Genomic DNA, 24,619 nt, shown 5'->3' on the forward strand with positions numbered 1-24,619 from the left:
AAACCTGCTCATGCGCTGCATGTGCTTACAACACGAGTGAAAAACTCAGACACACAGCAGTGGCATGTTGGGAAGCTGTGACTGTACTATGAGAGTGAAGTAACATAACTTTATCTGCGAAAGGTCGCTGACAGTGACAAGAGGTATTTGATGAGGGTAGGAAATGTATGGTGGCTCGGCTTATCTTTCGTCCCTTAAGGCTATGCCAGGACAAGATAATCCAAGATCGGCTTATGACCTGGAAATATAGCGGAAACAAACAGTTGCTGAAGTCAAATCCCATTATATTCTGTGGATAATGGCGTGGTGAAAGACCAGCATGGGTTTAGTCTTCTTGGTTTTACACTTCATCAAATTTATGACTGTGGGCCTTGGAGTAGTAGGCCTGCAACCACCTGGGGCCACATTTATGAAATATTAAATGGACTTATGGTACATCTGAAGGGTCTCCTGACTGAATGCTAATGCTTATAAATGTCCAGCCTACAGTAATGAAATTGGGTCTGAAACACGACCCCACAGAAATCAAGAGATTAAAAAACAGACTAATACAGTGGTGTATTTCATTTATCTTATATCACATCTAATGTGTTCTCTTTAAGAGAAGAAACAGGGACTGAGCAGCTGTTCAAACAGTGAATTACAAACAGCATGACTGTTTCTGCAACACTGAGCTGTTTGCCAGCATTGCAAAGTTTACAGACATTTTAAGACTGGATTTGTGACAAAGAGAGACAGGGAAGGACAATATGCAGAATCAACGGCCACCGGAGGTATAATTCACACACACTGTCAGGAGGGGGTTGGGTTGTGTTGCTGTGCCAGCTGCTCACCTGTAGTGGGTGAAGGGAGTAAGGTTTGGGATCTCCAGCACTTGGGCGTCGGGCTCGTTCTCTTTCTCGTACAGCACCCTCCACTCTTCTTCCTCGCCGATACTTCCCACCTGAGGGAGTGAAAGCGTTTGGTCAGACACACACACTCACACACACACACACACGCACACACTCACACGCACACACTCACACACACACACGCGCACACTCACACAAACACTCACACACAGACACACACACGTGCACACACACACACACACACACACACACACAAACACATGCACAAACACACAGACTCACTCACACTGTCTCACACTCTGTCTCAGACTCTCACATACACACATACACACACACACGCACGCACAAACCAGGCAAACTCTCACACACACGCACACACACATGCCGCGGGGCGCAGTCTGTCCGCGCGTGCACAGCGCAGCCCCTCGCCTGTCGCGCTGCCGCGGGAGCCTCGGGCGGCCCCCCCAGACAGGCAGCCAGCCAGCCACAGATGCAGCAGCTCGTTAAAACGGGGGACCAGCTAGCGCTCCGCTGTGCCTGTTGCCTTTTCCCCCGCCGGTTTATTATCATTAACGACTAAAATGGTAAAAAGATCTCCTCATTAACTGGAGTTTCACTCCCCAGTTCTGCGCTGGATCGCAGCCCAAGGTGGCGGAGGCTTAGCCGCGTATCGGCGCGCGGAGCCAGACGAAGCCCCCGAGACGCGGCCCTGAGCGCTACGTGCTGTCCTCCTAAACTCATACATTTGCAGCACTTTTCCAAGCACGCTGGCTCCATTTCCCCCTCACCCTCGCCCTCCCCAGGGATCCCTGGGCTTCCTCTCTGCGAGCGCGACTCTGGAGATGCAGATCGCAAGAGAAGCGAGTCTCTTTGGATCTAATTGGCTGCCGCTACAAAAGACAGGGACTCGCAGAGAAAGCCGCTGCTTCAGAAACCCTGACACCATGGGTGTGGGAGCAGAGTTTAATAGTATAAAAGCATGCTGCTTACAGCAGGCTCGGTAAGGAACAGTGTGTGTGGTACAGTAAGCCCGCATGTCAGTGTGATAGATTGGGGAGCGGGAGGGAACCTTAAGCTGTTAACTGCAGCTGTATTTTATGCCCTGCGTGCATACAGATTGTGTTTATCTGCGACCTGCTCCTCTCCCTGTCCTCAGTTCCTTTGCCTGGAAGCTACTGAAATAAGACCAGTGGCTGATATCACCAGCAAGGTCAAAATAATCAAAGTGTCTCTGGTGTAATGCAACATTATTGATAAATATCTGTTACTGATTGAACACAATAAGCAGAATGAATCTCTTCATCATGCTGTGTAACCACATAGACTATGGAAAGCCATCCGCAGTTTACTTCCTGCTGAATGTCAAGAGGGCATTCCCTCCCAGCTTATGTTGCAATAAATACAAAAATGAAATTAGGGAGGGTTGTGAACAGCATAGAGCTTTGCTCCCATGCTGTAATTTCCCCTTTGGACACTACTACAAAACAAGAATGTGTGTTCACATCGGAGCAACGGTAGCTCAAGCATTGCCACTTCCAGAAAAACAAAAAGGAACTCTAAAATTACCTGAGGGCAGCATGGCAGATGACTGCGTGTTAACAGCGTGATATCTACCGATAACTGGGTGATTTTAGTAATAGTATTATAAGCCTGAACTCTCCATAATGATTTTAAATGAAGAAGAGAGAAATGAAACAGAAATATACTTTGTCTTTAACTGTGAATCATGACATTAATCAGGCATGACATTTTTTATTAGTTACACACAGGGGTTAAATTGGGATTTGTTATGTTGGGGGGGGGGGGGGGGGCTCTGTGGTTTCACGGTTGCCATGGGTGCACATGTGTGTGTGCACAGACTACAAAATCTGATTGATATCATTTGACAAACAGTAAATAAAATATAACAAGGTGAGACAACCCTCTGCTCTGAACATTAAAATGTTAAAATGCTGAAGTCATTCTAGATACTGTTGGCAGTGCGCAAAACTACAGCTGCTGACAATAAAATCTTTCTGTAAGTGCACTCTCCTGTGTATCTGTATCAAATATAGGAATGGTGTTGTTACAACTAAAGGAGAGAGTAATAATACAAAGTTATATGAATAAAACAGTCTTTAATAGTTACATTAAACTGGAATTAATTTACATCTTACAATATTACAATATACACAGGCTGCCAACACCTTTTCAAATTTCCAAACCTTTCCATGACTTTTCAAAGTCCCATAAAATTTCAATCACCATTTCCTCGCAATCTTGCTAACCATAATCTATAGATAGAAAAGTGAAAAAATGGAGACGCAAATACATGTGTACTCACTGAAGAAACATTATCCCAACTAGCTAGACAGAAGAAGCTGTGCTGTCTGACTGACTGACAAGTGACTGAGGTCGCTGACCTGCTAGGTACTGTAGCATTTAGCCCTTTCGCGTGTACGGTCACACCAGTGTGATTAGCCGTTTAGCGTGTATGCTAAAACTGGTGCGATAAGAAAACTGGATTGGAAAAATTCTAGCTAATTGTAACTTTGAGGAGACAATATTATATATTAAAAATATAGCAAATGCTAACTGAAAACTATGAAAAGCTTAATAACGCTAATGAAAACATAATGAACCATGTAACGTAACATGCGCGCTACATAGCGTAAAAAGTAATTTACGTTTTTACGCTATGCTTTATTTAAGGAAACCCAATGACGGAAAAAAGGGAAACTCCAACCGTGAAAGTTCTGATGTTCGCAAGTTCTTACATCACCTCATTTATGTTTTCTAGAGCTACGAAGGAAACGTGTTTTAGTCATTGTTTGAATTATTAAGATCGAGAAAAGAGTAAATATATACACATTGTTGAAGATGTGTGAGGCTGAGTGTCCCCTGATGACACAGAAGAGCGTAGGCCTATTGTGCCGGGGCTGAGACCCAGACAGCCCCAGCCCACTTTAACCCCTGGTTACACATCCTTATTTGTTTTTCTGTATTACTGAAGAAAAAAGGTGCCAGTAAGAAAAAAACAACTATTGCATGTTTTATGAGCCAATTTTTAAATCAGCACTAGTCTTAACTACCCCACCATTACAACAGTTGTTTGTTGCTTTGTACCTTTGGTGTCTTTCACCAATATAAAATATGTCTGAAAACATATCTCAGGGCTTCCCTTTTTCTTTTTTTCCTTCAATGTTACTGTGACATTTTTACAGTCTGCTTTTTCGGCAGTACTTCGCCGAAGGCCCTTGAACACTCTGGATGTGGTGGCGGCTCATCCTGGCTTAGTCCAGTAAAATCACCAATCGCATTTATGAATCCTAAGCTCTAGATATATTTATGAAATTGACACATATCAACGCCCCCATGGCATGGCCTTCTAAGCATAAATATCTGATTTAATTTAAGTTGATAGACTGCTTGGCTGTGCGGCAGCCCTAACGGCTGCATGTTATTTGTGGGGAAAAAAAAATGTACGTTTATAATAAAATAAAATGTGAACTCCTTCAACCTCACATCATAGAAGAGAAAGCAATTTCACATTAAAGCACACGCAAATGTTTCAGAGTATTAAGCACAGAAGGCCAGATTTCCTTGGTTTGGAGCCATTTACCTCAGATGAAAATGCAGCTGATGCAGAGAAACGAAATGCATGAGCACCGTAGAGTTACTTCTTAAGTATAAGTATTTTAAATCTATGCACGGTTTAACTGCTGGGACACTCACTAGAAACCATGCATAGGCTTGTAGTTTTTCACTTTAAGTAATTTCACTACGTAAATGGACTTTCACTTAAAATGTTTTTTTTTTTTTCCCTTAAACTGAATAATTCCATCCATCATCTTTTCCGATATTCCAGAAGAATCCAAAAGTGCACTGCAATCACAAGCGCCTTAATCACCATGTTACACTGAAATGACGCAGAGTTAATTCAACACCGCCATGTATTTAATGGTGCAGCTAATTTCTTAATGCCTTCAAATATGTAGATGTATTAAGCTGGAGTCTGTATAGCTCTGAAGGAGATTATTTTTAGAGTGAGAGAGAGAAAACTACAAAAGAAATGAATTTCATGTCTTAGAGAAGTGCAGAAATGTTGTGTGCATTGGCCAGTCTGTTGCAGCTTCCCAAAAATTCACCATTAGGTGCATCAAGCTTCATTGATGTAGCTAAGAGACACATTTTAAACCATTCTGTGACACATAATCCATAATGTCAAACAAACAAAAATAATCATAACACCATCGACAGAGTAAACCAACAAAGATGAAATATGGTATATGCTGCAAGGCACAAGACAAACGTTTGCTGCAAAACCAGGTTTATTCTTTGTCATTTGATATACCTCTATGATTTCATTTTTACATTATGGATTACAAGCCAGAGAACCAAAGTCACATTCAATCTCTCTACTGACCTGGCCCTCAACAATCCATTTGGAGATAGATGTTTTCCCATCATCCCCTGCACGGAACTTCAGTGTGGCAGAACGGGGGCTTATGTTGGAGATAACAAGGTTTGATGGAGGTCCGGGAAGTTCTGAATTTATCAACAATAAAACAGGGAAAATGTTTTATGGACATGGTTTCATTGTATAGAAAAAAAAAACACAAAACTGTACAGTTCAGTCTCGAAAAACAATGCTGACGACAACTTCCAGTACATGAGGCTTTTCATATGATCAATGCTGAATTTAAACAGCTGCAATATTCACACATCTACAAAGGTAAACTTTCATCATTTAAGTTATCTGAATGCTGTTTCTCTCCTCAGAGCTTTAATCAAAGGATTCGTGGAAGCAAAACCCAATATGTGCAGATAACGGGCGTCCCCATAAAGTCCCCACTGAGCTGTGTAGCACTCTCCGGTTCTCTCATGACTTACAATTTGCACTTTATCAACAAGGATAATGGCTGCAGCTTGGCTTTTAGCCAGAATCATGCATACATCATTTTACACTGACAAACACTGCGCCTCTAAGCTAGTTTAAATTAATACTACTTCTCCATAGCGATTTTTGATTCATGGCTGAGCGAAAACAGTGACTTATCAGCTCCCCATAAAGACAATGCCAGCTTTAAAGATCATTATTCATATTCATGCTGATCCATGTGCTAAGCTGAAGACTGCTGTCTGCCAAATGCGCGCCTATTGAAATGCAGTTGACAAACGAGAGAGATTTTTGGGATAAACAAGACTTGGGGTTTTACTTGTGCGAATAAGACACTTGGGGAGATCAGACGTAAATAAGCACTCGCACAGGTCGAATTACACATGCAGCTGAAAGCACTGCGTGCGCTCCATGAATCACTGTTCCAATCAAAGCGCCCCCTGCAGCACTCTTCATGCTCGCAGCATGGGGGATGGGGAGGGTGGCGGGGCTAACCTGGAGGAACCCCAGAGGAGATGGTGGAGGAGGTGGGGGTCCCTATCCCCGCTTCTGTGATGGCGGCCACTTCCAGGGTGTAGGTGGTGAGCGAAGTGAGGCCGGTCACCTTGTACTCCAGGGTGGTGTTGGGCAGCGTGCGTGACACCTGGGACGAGTTCTGCCCCTGCGCCTCCCAGGACACCAGGTAGCCTGCAGAACGACAGCACGCACTTGAGCTGGAAGGAACGGGAAGGCGTTTCGATTGGCTCTGGTAAAAATGAGTAGGTAGTGATCTGGCCATGGAAGTAAAGGTTGCTGAGAACTAATGAGAAAAAGGAAATCCATTCTACTTTCATTTACCTATCAATCTCTTCCGCACGACTGTTAGCTAACTAAAGACATCTTACCCTCAGGGTGAAGACAAACCCTTGCATATCCACACGGTGAGATTGTGTAGGAAGAAAAAGCAGAAAAAAGCCCTTTTAAGAAAGTTACAGGTAATTTAAGGGTGAGCGGTTGTGTCAGTTTATCTTCTCCAGCATGCATGGGCACTACTGGACCCAGAATGAATGTGTATGCATGCAGAAGAACACCTTAATGCCACATAATATTGCAGGCTGGATAAATTCTAAGGGTTCCGATTCAATTTCTTAGAAAGAGGTGCCAAATCTAGAATTAGGGCTCCTGTGTTAGTGACCCTGCTAGCAGAATATGGAATCACACTGTCAGAGCCCTGTGCATTACCCGGACCTTGGACACTACTCTCGAACCTGTGTCTAACAGAGACTAATAGCCAGCAGAGGTCCTGTATAATTTGCTGTTTATCAGGAGTATATTCTCCTCCAGTCAGCACTGTTTCCAATCACAGACTGTCCTCTTACATTGAGGCTCTCATACATCAAAGTTTGCACTGGGAGACCCAGCGAGAAACACGAGTGGCCAGCACTGGGGGGAAAACAATGCTGCCTGCACCCTGGGCTGTGGCTGCTGTTGGAAATGATTTCAATTGAATCTACATCCAATCTCATTCATTTCTTTGTCTCACAGCTCTCCAATGTTTAATGGCTGCCGGGCTCCTTTTTTCTTCTGGAGGAAAAACACATGTTTGCAGGTATCCATGCCTAAACTGGGCGCATTAGATTTTGCCTGAGTTAAAATGCCTGATGAATCGTTTCCTGGTGGTAACTTGTCGGGTTACTGCGCATGGGGCATATATAGTACAATATTTCCGTCACTTGCACCTTCACACGGAGTCATCCTTTAAAAACATCACTGCTCTAAATAGAAAGCTACATTTTCTGCCTAGACACCTCAAACAATAATGTTAGTTAATGGCCTTTGTGCAAAAACCCAATGAAGTGTTAAATAGAACCGTATCCATTAGAAGAGCCGTTACAACTTGGAATTCCTGCTAAATTAAAATGGAACACCTTTCAAAAAACCTACCTATGCATGCACTAATACAGTGTTAAAGCAGATTTAAACAGACGGGAGCCAGATCTCACTTCATATCAGGACAAAAAAAAAAAAATTCAATATGCAATAAATCATTCTGAGAGCGACACAAAAGAAGTGCTTGCAGAAATCCACACTTTCTGTTGTAAGTCAGGATCCAGACACGAATGGTTGGGGATTAAAACAAGCAGAACCTGATGTGACCAGATTCATTTCATGACAGAAAGAAACACGTTTCATGGTATTTCATCATGTATGATATGTCCTTATTTTTTTCACTTGAGTGAGAGTAAGATACTACAAGGAGGCTTAAGTTGGACGCATCTGGACCGTGTCCTCTCAAAGACAAAACTGATACAGAGCTGAATAACTCAGAGAAATGGGACCAAGGACTTCGTGGGCTCACTGCACACATTTACAGGGCTCTGTCTGGCACCGCTGTGACACGGGGGCTGCGGGCGTCGGCTGAGTGTCGAGACCCATCAGAGGGTGGGAGGGAAACACGCTGGCTATCGGGGGTGCAGGACTAGAGCCTCACCTGTGATGATGCCATTCTTGTCGACAGGCTCCTGCCAGCTGACCCGCAGGGAGGTGTCCAAGATCTCAGTGAAGCTCAGGTGACCCACCGGGCCTGGTACTGGAACACACACACATACAAAACATGTGCTGCAACACACCTGCTCAGTGGAACTGTTAAGAACAGCATCCAGTTCAACAAGTGAAAGCACGGTAATGTATATTCTAACTGGTACATGGAACACAGATCAATGTGTGGTAGCATTTTATGTTTTTAAAAATACACATTAATGTAGAAAGAGGCTGCCACCATGTAAAGTTACACAGATCAGCTTGTTGATGTTACAAGAGGCAGACAGGCATGCATGAGCAACCAGCTAAAATACACTAAATTGGACACAGATACATTAATACAAGTATTAAAGGGTTTGCTGTCCACCTCGCAAAGCATAGACTTCCATTTGAATTTGTCACTGTTTGAAACTCTAAGACCACATTTGGTATTCTGTGGGGAGATGCTGAATTAATAGCACACTGTATGTCAGGGCAACTGGGAGAGTTAAAAAGCACCACAGTATTAAGCAGTCATAAGAAGATTAATCGTTAATCAATAGAGTAATGTGGTTTAAGAGGGGGGAAACGGAGATACATGCATTATCTATTTCATTGAGCGCCTCATATGTTTTCAAATCCCACTTTATCTCTGGATTTCCAGCCTGCTATTTTCAACCTTCGATAAGACACTTCTGGAGAGTCACGTAAATCTGTAAAGACAACCTGTTTTTCGTAAATATTAAAATCGCTCACAAATAGTGTAAAATCCGAACATTAAATACGTCTCCTCTCCCAATCAAAACAAAATGCTGCTGCGCTTAACATATTGAACACATAGTGAGAACTCAAATTACAGTCAAGCACATGCATTTCGTTCGTGATCAGTTGGAGTGACATGACATACTGAAACTACTTTTTCTTTTTGTAAACTCACTAAACTCTATCTGATGTCAATCATTGTAGCAACATTAAAATATACTTTGCCCTTTTAAAGATAATACAAAATATTTCCAACATAGCTGAGCCAATTTCCAATGTATGCCTACAGCAGAATATTCAGAACATTTAGATCTGCCTAGTGCTGAACTGAGGGTGTATTTAAAGCAGTGTATATCAATTACAGAAGCAGATAACTGAGTGTTCACAAAGTGGTGAGAAAAACAGAACAACCATGACTAAAATACAAAACACTGAAGACCAAAAGACCAATGAACAAAAAGAGAAGTAAGGACAACAAATTTCACTCAGCAACAAGCAACAAAGGCTGAGAGGGCTTATAATAAATCATGTCGATGATGATACGTGTGAATAATAAAGCATATGAATGACAAAACATGTAAGTGATAATGTCTCTGAAGGAGAAACCATGTGAATGACAATGTGTGTGAATGAAAACAGGTGTGAAACATTATGTTCTTGAATGATAATGGACGTGAATGGTAATGACAACACACATGAGCGATGCAGCATGTGAGTGACGGCTGGTACTCACCGTCCTCGTGGGTCTGCACCAGCTGAGGCAGGCTGCTCGGCCCGTCTCCCGGCGTGGTGAAGCACAGAACTGACGTCAGGTACCAGGTGAACTTCCTCAGCCCGCTGACGTAACCCAGGTGCCGGGCGCCGTGGAAGTCAGGAGTGATCGTCACCACCGTGATGCTGCCAGGCGAATGCTCCGGCCACGCCAAGAGCTGCGACGGAAACGGTCCCTTTTAAACGAGGCAAATTGCTGATGAACGCACCTCGGTCCGCAAACCAGCGGCGGGGATGCGCACGCTAGACCCTCACTAGCCCGCCTCTCACATTCATTTCAGTGGGAAATCCACTTCGCGCTCAGCTGTCATGGATTTCCTGTCACTGTACAGTCAATCCCGTGATGCAATCGACCCTTTGAAATTTGAACTTTAAAGAGTGCCTACAACTTACTTCAGACGAAATTGTTCTTCGCAGCCCCGCTCTTGTTCAATAACTGTAATTTAGCAGCAATCCTTTGTAGAGAGAAGTTATAGGGTGTTCTATAGCAGCTCAGATTGCCCCTTGATCAGGGTTATCTACTTTTCGATGAGATACAGACGTTACGCAGAGAATCCATTCCTTCTTTTAAATTATTCACTGCTATCTAGTGTGCCGTTGGGTGAGGGCTGAAGTTCAATAGGAATGGAAGTGATTCTTATAACTGCCTTTTATATGGAAGCAAAAATAAAGGCTCCATTCAGGCGCTGGATGGGTAGCCTGCTCAGAAACCAGAAATGGTTCCTTTTCCATTGAATGGCAGCACAATACTGGCTGGCACTTCGGTCTAGGTTACATCATGCAACTGCCAAAAGCCATTTCAGCAGCACACACTTCTTCAGGTTGGAACAGAAGCCATCAATGGGATTAACCAAGGAAGCGCCATATATAGAAACCCCTGTCCATTGACCAAACGGTGAACATAACTCAGCTACAAAATGACTCCAGAGGACACTTGAAAATGAATTTTCCTTTCCCTCAATGTTCAAAATGTCATCCCCTGTAAAAGGGTAGTTAGTTATGACTTATGATCTAAGATATCACATCCCACTGATTTCATACCCCTGTGCAAACAAATCAGCATGACATAAGTTCATATTATCACAGTGGCAACATTTTTTTTCTCCTGAAAAATATTCAGCATGGATATGAGTCAAGACTGCTTGGACAGAGAGAAACAGAAACATGGATTAACTTCAACCAAGTGAAAAAAATGTCTCTTTCTGGCCAGATGTACATAAATGGGCTGGGACTTCAATACTTTGGGAGTAACGGAAACTTCAATTTTATCTTGAAGGCATCAATGCTTCATGTGTCGGGGTTTCCAAGGTAATGTGAAGCTTGTCCACCAGACCTGGGTGACGCTGAATCTCCATTAGTTTTAAATTGAATGTTCTGCAGCTGAATCTCTCGCCTAAAGCTGCTTTGCCTTGTATTTTCATCATGTCTAAGAGGCTTAGCTGAATCTGGGAAGGTTAGCACTTGGGTGTCTATAAAGAATACAAGTGTTACAAATCCAATGCAGCTAATTTATTTATTTGTTAATTTATCCATTTTTCCCCCTGTTCACAAATGGAGCCAGGTGAGTTGTGGAATAGGTAGAGAAGGTGGTCCAGAATTCAAAACTGAAATGGTAGAATACTCTTTAAAGACTTGGGGGGGAAGTTTGGTGATGCTGACTGAAGTAACTGGTTCTAAGCTCACACCTCTACATCTAGGGACAAATATGGAAGTGTCCCTCATAGAGTACTTTGAAATGAAAGGTTACCTTATACCCTTGATTGATGCCATTAATGAACTGCTGTGGAGGTGGATTCCATGTGAATTTGATTGTGGTGGAGTTCATTGCTTTGGCTTCCACATCCTGAGGGGGTGCTGTAGGCACTGAAAACGAGAGAAAGAGGGAAACAAGCCATGAACATCACCTTGAATAGAACCATCTGTACCACTCCACTGGATGGAACCATTAAAAAAGTCTGTCCAAAAAGGTCTCCAGTTTTAACCACCTGCCTCAGTAAATTGTGGGAGTGAGTGCCCAGAGTCCCACACTCAAAGCTCAAGTACTGTGTTGATTTTCTCTATAACTGTTTGAGAGCAACAATATCCAGTAATGATGTTACTTTGCAGTATTAAAGTACACAAAAGTTCACACTGAGAATGTACCCAGTCCACGGATTCCATTTTTGAAAGAACTGAAATGACTGCGGAACACTCAGTGACCTTACTTCCACAAAATTAATATCACTGTGACATCCCTGAATCAACCATCATCATGACGTTCAGATGTCACACGTTGTTTTTAGAGCTGTACTTCCTAAGATCGGTTAGATGTGTCCTTGGTTTCGGAGCATTTGAGGAATATTTATAAGAGCTGTAGATAAGGCCCTCATTCTGAAATTCAGTTTGCTTTATTTAAGATTTAATACACACAGCACATTGACAGACCCGGGTTTAGGAAGAAGATGAAACAAATCAATTGCATCCAAACAGAAAGGGTTTGCGAAACAACTTCACAGTAAATCTCTGAGAAAAACACAGTCTTCTGCTTTCAATTAACCCAATCTCAGTTTGTGTTGTGTGGAAAAATAATCCTCTCTGATGTAAAGAGCTTTTGGGGGGAAAAAAGTTTGATAATTAGATTGTGATAAAACATTCCAATATCAATTTGCTCCAATCTGATAGCCAGCAGCATATGACCTGATGGTGGAGCAGCAAGTTAATTGAGTTCTAATGGCCAGAGCCCGGCTCAAGATGCCGCAGCACTGAACAAGCAAAGCTGGTCGGCATAAATCCTCCCTCTTGTCGCCATGATTGAGAGGTCCCCCTCAGTAGAATACTAAAGATGTTAATTATCAGAGCCCCGCTGAAGCCACATGCAACCTCTCAGACACACTCCTCGCATGGGAATTGACAGTTGATGTGTGGTCGATAACGCCGGGGGAGAGGGGGGTAAACCTCTCCCCTTAGCCCCGGCCCCATCTTGCGCAGCAGCCTCTCCAATGGCCCGCGTGTGCCACTCTGAGTCACCTGTTGTCCCCGAGGTAAACACGCTGCTTTCACCTGTGTACATACTCCCCGGTGGGAATGGCCGTGTCAAGGTCGTTTGAGCAGAACACTGCCAGCCCCTGAACAGAGTTCCACAAGACAGCAGCTCCAGAGGCACAGCACTGGTGGATATGCCACATATTTAGCACCCAGAGCAACACGGGGTGAGGCACAGACTTACTGCAGAGGCAAACAAACATGATTTTCTCCTCTTCCCCTCACTTTATACTTCTCCCTGTTTTAGGGGAAAAATCAGAGATTGGCTGAAAGCAAGAGGAGAAACGCAGCCACCCTGTTCAAACGCTAAACCAAAATAAATGGTTGTAAATGAACACATTTCCCGGGCAAAACCTTGCCAAATCCGGACTATGTGAGAATGCAGCACTTGGACGCTCTCCCTCATGACAAGGTTAGAAGCTGAGAGCATCATTGCAATCCCGATTAGGATTTAAATCTCAGCCATGCTTGCCGGCCTCGGCAGTTCACTCAGCACAATTCTGGGTGCTTTACAGGGGGTAAATGGCAGCCTCAGCATCATGGCATGAGACACGCTTACGCGCCAATAACTCACAATTCTTTATTTGGCCGCGCCTCGTCTGACGTCAGCGCTGCGGCAGGGAACTAGGCTCTCTCCTCGTATTTTATTTGTCCTTTTAATAACATGTTTCCGCTCCCAAGGATGCTGTCGGCATCAGAAAGAAATACATAAAGTTGCTATAAGCTTCTTCACACAAGTGAATCACAAGACACCAAACTGGCAGCATGCATTAAATTTCAATGAGATCATTTTCACATGTGCAGTGGGAATTTTTTATAGACACTGTATTCTCCGTGCAACATGGTGACAATATGTTTTTTTGAAAATGCATATTGTATATAGTTTTTGCATGTATTAATATTTTTATGTATTCATGTATGTACCTATGCATACTGTGATCCTGACGCAGGCATGTTCCTATATGGACCCCTAATCTTCTTATCTTACTCATTTTCAGAGAATGTACTTTAAGCTGTGATTGTACTGTAATATGCAGGATGTGAAGTACAAAACAGCAAGAATGTCTTGTGAAGCGAAACCTGGGTTCATGCCGCAGAGAAACTAAAAGAGCACCGTGGACTCATCTCATCTGCTTGGTGTCAATGCATAATATTTCCAAGCTTTTCCAGGCTACTATCAGCTTGTAACACAGCAAGCTATGAGCTGGCTGACCACGACCCATAATATCTTAATTAACCATGCAATTCAAAAGAGTTTTGGCCATCATAAAAACAGACAAGGGCCAAAACCCGCCCTGCTTACTGTATGAGTGGCACCGATAATATTTCCAAAAAGTCTGTACGGTTCTTATGAATAATATGCTTATCCAAATGGCTGGGGCCATTCTGGCTGTGTTCTCACAGACTGTAAGGTTCTTACAGATAACACTAAATGGGATTGTATTTCTAGCACTTGGGTTGCCCTTCATATCTAGTCGGTAATCCCCCAGCAAATAAAGGCGAAAAACAAAAACAAAAAGCAAACATCGAAAAAGACTCAAGTTTTAAAACAAAAGTCAGTGGTAGACTGACTTGGTACAAACCCAACCGAGCTGACACAAATGAGCTTCGACAGTCATGTGAGCCCCTGGTACCTGGGAAGGGTTGGAGGACATTTACCAAACCTTTTTAAATTTCACCATTTTCAGAATGCCTGCACTCCCTGATTACCTATGTTGCCATGCTCCCTCTCTCACTATTGCTTTTTAAAATCAAACTTTCTATAGAGCCTCCTCCCCAGATTGCATCTGTGTTCTTCACAGATATCTGTGGAGCAGGATGAAATTATCTGTCTATCTATCTATACATATGTATGTATACTGTATATGCAAGCACCCATGCATGGCAGAACCAAAAGACTGGCACCATCAGAAGAATCATGGGATGATTTTAGACTCAATCACATGCCATTAATGATATGAATGAGCTGAGACCATCTCCTCAGGGTTTATATCTGCCATAGCACGGCACTCAGAAATGTTAATGTTAAAAGGAGCAATGAAAGAAGCTAAAGCTATGTACTGCTTTAAAAACCTCCTGTTTTGTTGTGGGAATGATGTATACTTCATAAATGCATGTGATTTTTAAGGGATTGGAAATATGTTTTTTTCTCGCTGTATCTAAATAAAAAACGACAAGATTTAACACTACATTTAGAAAAGAATGTTTGGCATGCAACTCGGACCAGACATCAAAAATTTAGCTTATCATTATCAGCAATCTGAAATGTCATCATGATAGGGTTTTTAACAGAAGTGAAGGCAATTGAGAGTTATCAGGGCTTCCATGCAGAGATTTACTTTGACTCTCGCTAATTCCGAAACCATGATTGCCTTGAACATATCAAGAGTTTTCAATGGCAGCATTGATGCGTTTCCACATAAAACAAATTAGATAAATTAATGGTCTCTATTCACTGTTGGCCTGAGTCAATAAATTTGCTCTTCTTAAAAATAATCATTCAAATGGCCAATCAGACCAGTAGTTAAATCTTCTAATGGGTTTTATTGCTTCCGCTAACAGTGGCACAGTTTATGATGTCTGAAAACCCACTCCAGTCAGAATGGCATGATTCACAGCGAGAGCGGAGCTCTAGCGCTGGGTTCAGCAGACTGGTCCGAGGCGTATAATGAACTGCCTCGTGAGGCCGGAGAAAGCCTTCTGAAATAATAGTCTTTAACAAGATTAACCTCTAAGTCAGAGGGCTTCTCCTTCCACTCCTTCACCCGGCTGTACTGAATGGTTTCTGCTTGTTTATGCATGCAAGGCCTGGCCTGGGGCGGCCGACCTTGGCAGGGGATGGGCTGTTAAAACAACAGGTGCTTCAGAACCTTCCGGGCAGCGGGACTGGTAGTGATGGGTTCCTGGAAGCATTCCTTCAGAGGGAAACTTGTAAAAAGCATTAAGGCCGAGGGGTCTCACCTCCCTGCAGCGTGTACTCTGTCACCGGCTGGCTGAATGCCCCCAGGCCGGCTCCAGTGTAGGCCGCCACCTGGATTTCATACTGTGTCCAGATGATCAGATCCCTAATCAGACAGTAGTTAATCTCAGGGCTGGTGATGTTCTTCTGCTGGTATTCTCCAGGGAGGCCGGCGAGGCGATACCTACAGTCAAAGGAAATTACACAAACACACACAAAAAAGAGCTTGACAATGACTTCCTCTCTGCCCTAATTACAAACCCATTTTAGCGGTTGTGATTAAAACTTCCCCTGTCCTCAGCGCACCTCTGGTAACTCGGTACTGATAAATGATAATACCACACTAAATATCCTCCTACTGCCACAGCAGCGATGAATTCTAGAGTGGGGAATAGCTGACTGGAATAATTCCCCATTTTACTGTCAAGGTAATGCTGCTGAAACATTTTAAAAAAAGCTGTCAACTAACAAATAAATCAATGAGTCCCATCATATAATTAAGCAATGGAATTTGATGAAGTATGAAAAATACCTCCATACAGTCTAAGCTGTAGTTGTAAGGATGAAGTCTGCAACCAAAATCACTTGAGTTTGTCTGTGAAATTCTACACTATGGTGAACTTTGCTGCCTATGTTTACAAAAACATTTCCACCTACATAATATTATTATTGGCATTTAGCAGACACTCTTACCCAGAGAAACTTACATAGGTTACATTTTTTAAAATACTACCCATTTATACAGCTGAATATTAACTGAAGCAGTTCTGGGTTGAGTACCATGCCCAAGGATACAACAGCAGTGCCTCAGTGGGGAATCGAACTGGCAACCTCTACAGCTACAAAAGTGGCCACAAATAACATCCCCAAAAGAACAAAGTGAAGTTCTGGGCTTGGTGAGAGGGCTGTCATTATGCTAACAGTGCTGACAGACAGGCACACCTCTCTCACTCTCTGGCCCTCAGAGGGCTCAGCTCGAAGGCTCTGAAAGAGCCCTGCTGGAGGTGCTGGCATGAAGCCGGCACGCCTGCTGCAGCAGAGGCTGCACACAGCTCACAGTGAAAGCAGCTGTGACAGAGCATACGCCTCACTGCGTGTCCTTCTCTGACAGGTTCGGGCAGAACGCCCCCCCCCATCCCCCGAGTCAGCTGCAGTTCCTGCCCTGTCTGCACCTCTCCCCCGGCGACTGGACAGGCAGTGCTCTCCTCTCTTTATTTCTGAAAAGCTGGCCACTGGAAAAACCTAACCCATTCCATTTAGTCGACCGCTCCAGATCTGCTGTTTGCACAGAGCTATTAGGAGAGAGGGCCAGGAGTGTACACTCCACTGCTGCTGTGGGGATTAACCTGTGGGTGAAGCAGCAAATCTATCCAGCAGCCAAAGCCATGGCCAAGCTGACCAACTATCTTGGTTCATCCCCCATTAATTCGTCTCCCTGAAATACCACCCTTCTGGACACGCTCAGTGACCACTGGTATGGCTTTAACTGCAACACAACAGGCTATAGTCATGCTTAAGTTATTTCTTAAGTGCGCCAACCAGATGGTATTTTGTAGACATTCCTCTGAGATAACAAAGCAGTGAGTTCAAAAGAGGGTTAGGAAAGGGCTTTTACAAACACGTGTGTTTCACTCTCCGTTGAGCCAGGCCTACCTGAGCACATAGCCCCTGAGCACGCCGTTGAGCTCGGGTTCTGGCGGAGGCTGCCACTGCACCATGATGGACTGGTTGGTCCGGCCGCTGGCCACAATGTTCTTGGGAGGAGCGCTTGGAGCCTCCTCTCGCAGCATTAACCTATCAGGGAGCAATGACAATGGAACCAAAACTCAATTATCCAGAGCAGTCGAGGTTCTGCTGCATAGCGAATAAGGATGGCCAGCGTCAGGATGCTCAAAACCCTGGGCTGTGTTAGGCTTTCACCTACTTTGGATGAACATACTGCAGTTCAGCCTTGATCACAAACTTCAACCAGATGACAGTGATTGAAAAAAGTCCCCTCAGACAGCATCTAAGGCGTAAAAGGAGAAATGGCCTTCTGGGAATATCTGGGAGCGGCGGTGTTCGTCAGTCAACGCATTTGCAGATATCCTACTTTCAAAATTAGACTGATGATATAAAAAGAAATCTCTCAGGTGGGGAAATAATAACGCAAAACAAAAAAGCCAAATATAATTGGTGATTAATGGCATAATAACGGAGCGACGTGCTTATGGTTGATAAGCAGCAAATCGAACCACTTCTACTTATGCAGTTGTTGGGCGCCTGCAGTATGAGAAACAGCTCAGAGACAGCTCGTTATGCTTTGTGTCCGGACTTGCAGGGTCCAGTTTTGCTTTCAGTGTGATCTTTGCATTCTTTGATATGATTACCAGCAACAGACCAGAAACATCTATTGCCTTCCTATTGCCAAGTTCACTTACACTCACATGCAATGTTTTGATACCTCCAGCAATTGCCTGCTGCTGCTAAGACCCCTCTTAAGGATGGAACATTTAATATTCTTTCGCCGCGTTAAAAAAGAGGGCAACTTCAAAACTATCTGGAGGCTTATACAGATCCGAACATTAACGTGGACGGCTCCGCTGCTTCTCTAAGCCTTTACGTGCCCCTACATAATGACATCATTTCTTTGCAGTCCACACACACACACACACACTTCAACACTAACGGATTGTTAAATCTGTATTAACAAGTATCGCTGCAGTGTGCTCATTTTACTGGGGACTTCAAAGTTTAATGAGGGATCCTTGGGTTATTTTAGATTTATAGTCAGTGTCTCCTTAAATCTGCGATCATTTGTTATTCCTCGCTGGAAGTCCTCTTCTTAATTAATGTCTTCAATTCCGAATAATAGGGAGCACTACTCTGGCATTGCTTTGTAAATCTGCCTAATCATGCCCATATGGGAGAGTGCTCCAGTCTGATTGCGCTAGCACTCCTCTCTGATGGCCCTTCCTTCATGGGATATTTACCAATTTATTTCACTCGCTCTTGCGGTACGCATCTGCCGCACTCCCTCTTGCTTTTAACATTAAATGTGAGAACGAGGAAGCGATTACTTTTGATTTTACCACCCTGCACGAATTCAGTGCATGTTTGCATGCCACGTGTGGTCACGCAGGAGCCGAATGGAATGGCCTCAACAGTGTTTCTGCATTAGGCTACGTATGGATAGCACTGCTGTTATTAATGGTTCACATTAGTGCTCTTAGTAACAATAACAACCTTTTGTGAATTATGCTACTGGCTTTCCACCCTCCATAATTTTTGTATTTCATAAGGGGTCATCCAAAGGGCACACATGTTATCGCGGCAAAAATTCCTTAACAGGAGAACAGAACCAAAAACCACCCTCCTTTCGACAGCTAATAATTTACCAGCTTTTTGAAACACAGCTCCTTATTCCTTTGTGCTTATAAGGAGAAAAAAAGCACTGATCTGGCTGGATGGCAAGTTTGAGAATATCATGAGTGAATCACACAGGCGGGTGTTGAGCCATAGCTCTGCTGATGAAGTCCTCTCCTGTATAAAGGACTGTTTCTCACATAGCCAACGTGTTGCAGTCAGGAGTAACGTACCTCCCAGGCATGGCTTGCTGACAAGATTCCAGGAGTCTGAACTGCACAAAAAACGGAGGGCACCAGTATTCTAACATGAGCCAGACTGGCTTTCTAAGACACGAATGCTGTCTTTGATGGTAAACTCCTATCTGCAAGAAGTTTTTGGTTTTTGTGACATTATGGGCAAATACTCCTCCACCACGTGGGTGGAGGATCTCTGCTGTTTACTCCAGCAGGGCAGCTGCGGTCCAATTTCCCTCCATGTTTCCAGTGTAGGGAACATCTCGGGCAGGGTGAAACCCGTCTTCTCGCTGTCAGGATGCAGGTTTGACTGGGGTGACTGGGGTTAGGGCGCTTAGAAACAGCCAGAGAAAGGCAAAAAATCTGAGGGCAGGAGAACTGGCAGCTTCCCTGTAAAAGGCAGCTGCTGCATCATTTGCAGCTCCAAACGCTGAATTTGGCAAGACTTCACAGAATCCGGAGTGGAGTTCTCACTTTGAATGCTGGTCCGCTCCGCGCGTAGGACGCAATGAGTGCGCTCACGTTACGCACAGGTAGCAAGATAATAATGAGGTGAAATTGCAATTTGAAACGAATCATTGCAGATGCAGTGCTGCAGCTCCTTTATTGTTATGATCTGCAGAGCACAGGGAAATTACGGTACAAGTCTCTTTCCATTTCCTCTTTTTCAACATGTTAGAGTTGCTTAATTCTGATTGCGTCTAAACTTTCTAAACTTTTCATTCCTGTCAAAACTAGTTCCCAGATAGACCAGACACACTCCAGAAGTTTTTGCACTCTGTACCAGATAGCATGATTCACTGTATTTCACAGATAGTGACTCTCTGACAGGTGTAATAAATACAAAAATGTTTCAAGTAATGCATTCTCGCACAAATTAGCCATGACAGAAACAGATTTGAAGCTTTGTATTCCACAAGGGGTCTATGTACAGTATCGAGGCTGTTGCCTTGCAAACATTTTTTTAAAACTCGTTTCTTCAACAATAGCTTAGTATTGATCACAGCACTTTTATGGGAGCACATCTCTAAGTGGCCTGTGTTGATTATTTTCTCATGATAATACACTGACCTTCTCCAGCATATGAGGTGGCTTTAAGGATTGTAGTTTTCCATTTAGAGGTCATCTGAGGCAGTTTGATCAGAAATACACACAGAAAAATGGACACAGTGATTCTCTGATCATGGACCTACCCAGTGGGCACTATGGCCGTACAGGGAGATAACGACCTGCGAGACACAGTGCCCCTAATGATTTTTGTCAAATATGAAGTCTTATCTAACTGGTATCTGCATTAATGGGAATTTCTCAGGCAAAAAAAATGAAAGAAATGAAGATTTTAAATTTTTTATATATACGGGCATGATGAAGTTCACAGCCGAACAGACTATTAATTGGGGCCGTGTACAGTAAGAGTTAAGCAGCTAGGTGTTCAAATTTTAATAAGAACTTCATCAATATTAGATTTTTCCCCCCTGCTTCCCAGATTAAACAAAGTTATGTGAATATGTTCTATTGATTAAATGACAAATATATGTATTTCTGCTGAAGTTACAAAGTCCTATTTTTCCTCCTTTACTGGAAAGTTTCCATCGCGAGTTTCCTTTAATCACTTTGCGTATAGTCGTGGTCCGTCTCACTGTGTCGTCGAGCAGGTTTTGCCCAACCAGAGTGAGCTCTGGTGACAAGAGGTCAAACGCAAAGCACAGAAGGCGTCGACGCATGCACCCGATGATGGATTGCCATCCTCCTGAAGCTACGGCAGTGGGGATGATGTTGTGCTTGGCTGCTGTGTTGCGACCTCTCCAGGGCCCCGTTGAGTGCGTCTGCCGGGATCACAGGCCTCATTGACTGGATGGGCTCCTCTGTGTCAGCCCCCTCTGAGGAGCCCCGGGCTTTCCCAGCGTGGGCCATGTGACCGGGGCCCCACGCCAGCCCATCGACGCCCTTCCAGTGTAATTACAGCTGTAAGCATTTTCCAGGAGGCCCTGCTATCATTCACACGTAGATGAACGCAAATGGGTTCTCCAAGGAATATTTTTTTGCCGTTTGGTTGACAGAAGTGCACCGGGGGAGGGGAGAAAAGAAAGTGCATTTGCCTTAATTGTTCTATAGTGCTGAATCACTGTCATAGGTGAGGTCGCAGTTCCTTTCCAAGATGTGTTTCAGTTTTGGCAAACACAAGCAACGTGAAATCTAAAGAAGCTCAGTTCAATAAGTCTGATGAATATAAATTGCTCATTTCAGAGTAAATGGATGCCTCATGCTCTCCGAACAAAAGATAATGCCACCTTTTCCCTGAGCAAAACAACTACGCTTTAATAACTCTTGCTCACGGAAGAGTACTAACATCCACAGCATAAATGCAGTGGCTGACGCATGCCCCTCTGTAGGTATCACAGGACTGAAAGGAGAGCAAAAGTCACCCAATTTTTAAAAGTCTAGTGGACTCCTGATCTAATGTACACGGTAAATCTAATATGGAAAATAATGACAAGATTTGGAGCATTTAGCTGCATCATACAAAATCAGAGTTATTTATCCAGAGAGGAAATGGAGCATACATCTGTTTAATTGATTTAAATGCAATCTGATGATAAATCTGAATCTGTACACGTTGAGAGGCTAATCTAATTATTTTATGTTCATTTGGCTTTGAAACATGGAGCACATGCAGTTTCTGATGGCAAGCAGATAGGGCCTGCTTTTCCCATCACTTATTTTGACTTTTCTTGCAGAGAGCGATAACGAGGAAGATGAATTAGGCGAACTAAACGGCTGAGTGTTTGTGGCTTATCAGCTGCAGGCCCGGGACAGTAATACGTACCTATTTGTCTCTGTGCTGTACTGCCCCTTTCCCACCTGGTTGACAGCGCACACTCTGAATTGGTATGTGCGTGCTGGTGTCAGTCCCCTGACCACCATCCCCGTCAAGGCAGGGTCCACTTTGGGTAAGTAGACTTTCCAAGGGGAGTCTGGTGTCAGGAACAAGTACAATAAATGCATCAATGACTGTCAGCACATATTAATAAATAATAATACAACATCCTGAAATTAATATGTGCAAATTCAAATGCTTATGCACTGCACATTATCATTCCAGTGTACTATAACATTGTGTATATGGTGGGGGAAAGGAAAAAAATGAACACATTTTAAAGACATTTATTTTTCTATTGAAAAAATAGAACGGACAGGACCAACCAATCATTGATTGTGTTGACAGAATTACTCAAGGACCGTCTTGAATCCACTCCATACAGAAACAAACAGTAAGCATGTGCACGAGTATGTGGCGTTTTGTTTAAATGTTTGCATGTACCAAACTTCAGTGTGTGTCGTGCATGTGTTTTTGTGTATGTGTACTATATGCCTGTGTGAGTGTGTATGTGCGTGTAGGTGTATGTGTCTAGTCCCTCTGTCTCATAGAAACAGGGTAAAAACCAAAACCTTCAACCCTCAGCTCCTTGTGTGTCTGATAAGCTGAAAAACACTGTTGCAGAATGGATTGATAAATTATTCACTCTCTAAAATTCTGCCAAACCGGGCTCTGGGGGACGGAAAGAGAGGGAAGAAGCAAAACTATATACGTGTAGAAAAGGAAAATTTAAACCAATGTCAGCTTTTTGACGACAACCACAAGAGCAGTCTTCAAAAGAACACAGAGGATTACTACCATTGTAATATTGTTAATACCAAACCTATTTATATAATCTTATGTTCTAATCATGTCTCTGGAGTGCTTGTATCACCACATATCTATTCCCCAGCAGAAGTCAACCGGGGCATTATTAATACTTAATGACCAGTTCATACAAAAAAAACAGCCTGTGTTAGAGATTTCACCCATGAAACTTGTATGAACAAGTGCACAGATCAGCATGTATTTAAGATCAAAAGGATATTACGGGGAAGACTTGTTCATTTACTGTAAAAAAAGGACTGAAGGGACCACCACACAAAGTGGGCCCATTATAAAACACAGTGGCACCTCTGTGCTGACCACACTCCTCCAAGCTGAGTCCAGACCTCTTTGGATTTAATAACAACACTGCTGACCTGATCAGTATCATGGAGCCAGGTCTGGATAGCAATTTCTACAGCTTTGTTCACTGTTCTAAATGGGAGTTTATTTAGCATCCGGAAGATGAACAGGGGCTAGCATCCTCCATCTAAGGAAAGACTATAACATGATCCGGCTCTGCTTTTATATACCAGTAAAGCGCACCTGAGTTAAAGCACATTTTTCACTGTCTTCTCTCTGCCGGTGCAGACATCAATCGTTTCCAGAACCAGTTTTTTCCCATTCTGGACAGACTGTGGAATCCGGCCCAACCTGCAGGACTCCCTTCCGTGGGACCCCGGTTGTGTGAATCGACTTTCCCTCGGCTGGCCTGTGCACCTTTCTCTTCCTCACGCGTGCTCTGCTCTCACCAAACACTTCTTTCCATTGCGCTAACACACTTTCCATTCAGCACATTCAATTCAAGTTACTCATTAATTAGAATGAAATTAGCCTTGCTCCATTCAAGGAGCCATACAGACTGCGTCACAGATAAACATCTCAAGTTCAACTCGCTCAGTTATCCTTTAGAATATAATTACGCCTGTGTGTTTTCGAACATGTATATATTTACGGTTACTGTTGTATGACAGCAGATGAAGTCGGATGGTCAGTGTGTTCAGTCCAAGACACTCCACGCCATACCTGTGCTGGTGGCAGAGGGGTTTACACTGAGGAAGCTGTGCTCCACGTTCTGCTTCTAAGCAGCTTAATGTAGCACACAGTCAAATTCAGCTGCACAGTCTATTAATCTCTTTGTCACCCCAGGGCCTGGCTCTGTTTATATGCTGTATCTGTAGTGCGCTTTATTTATTCATTCTCTCTCTCCCTCTCTCTCGCCATCTCTCCATCTTTCCTGTTCTGCGTCTTGCTTTCTCTCACTATGTATAATAAGTAATCTGGCAATGGAGAGATTACGCTGAAAATTAATACCAACGCTGTAGTACTAGACAGCTGTGTGTTTATGTGCGCGTGTGTGTGTGTGTGTGTGTGTGTGTGTGTGTGTGTGTGTGTGTGTGTGTGTGTGTGTGTGTGTGTGTGTTTGTATGGCAGTGCTGGGATGGGGGCGGGCAGGTGGCAATTGTCAACCTGATAAACTCATTGATGGAGCACTGGGGCATCAAGTTAACAGCTTCATAAAAAGTTTCAATAAAAGAACAATAATAACGAAACATAAACAGACACATGGATGCTGTAGTGGCTATAAAAATACATGGCCGTTGCCCCCTCCTG

General features: G+C 43.5%; 1 protein-coding gene across 2 annotated transcripts in view; it reads right to left on the reverse strand.

Annotated features, from left to right (window-relative positions):
* The window catches only part of sdk1b (sidekick cell adhesion molecule 1b), a 314,207-nt gene that overhangs the window by 44,203 nt on the left and 245,385 nt on the right, over window positions 1–24,619 (reverse strand). For both annotated transcript variants that reach the window (XM_036528197.1, XM_036528191.1), the window contains 9 exons: window positions 22,151–22,298; window positions 17,396–17,536; window positions 15,745–15,926; window positions 11,510–11,625; window positions 9,725–9,920; window positions 8,201–8,299; window positions 6,226–6,417; window positions 5,257–5,378; window positions 834–943 (listed from right to left, as the gene is read on the reverse strand). In XM_036528197.1, coding sequence (XP_036384090.1) covers window positions 834–943; window positions 5,257–5,378; window positions 6,226–6,417; window positions 8,201–8,299; window positions 9,725–9,920; window positions 11,510–11,625; window positions 15,745–15,926; window positions 17,396–17,536; window positions 22,151–22,298 — 1,306 coding nt within the window. The remainder of the gene's footprint in view (window positions 1–833; window positions 944–5,256; window positions 5,379–6,225; window positions 6,418–8,200; window positions 8,300–9,724; window positions 9,921–11,509; window positions 11,626–15,744; window positions 15,927–17,395; window positions 17,537–22,150; window positions 22,299–24,619) is intronic.

This window comes from Megalops cyprinoides, chromosome 1, assembly GCF_013368585.1.
Source record: "Megalops cyprinoides isolate fMegCyp1 chromosome 1, fMegCyp1.pri, whole genome shotgun sequence".
Lineage (NCBI taxonomy): Eukaryota > Metazoa > Chordata > Actinopteri > Elopiformes > Megalopidae > Megalops > Megalops cyprinoides.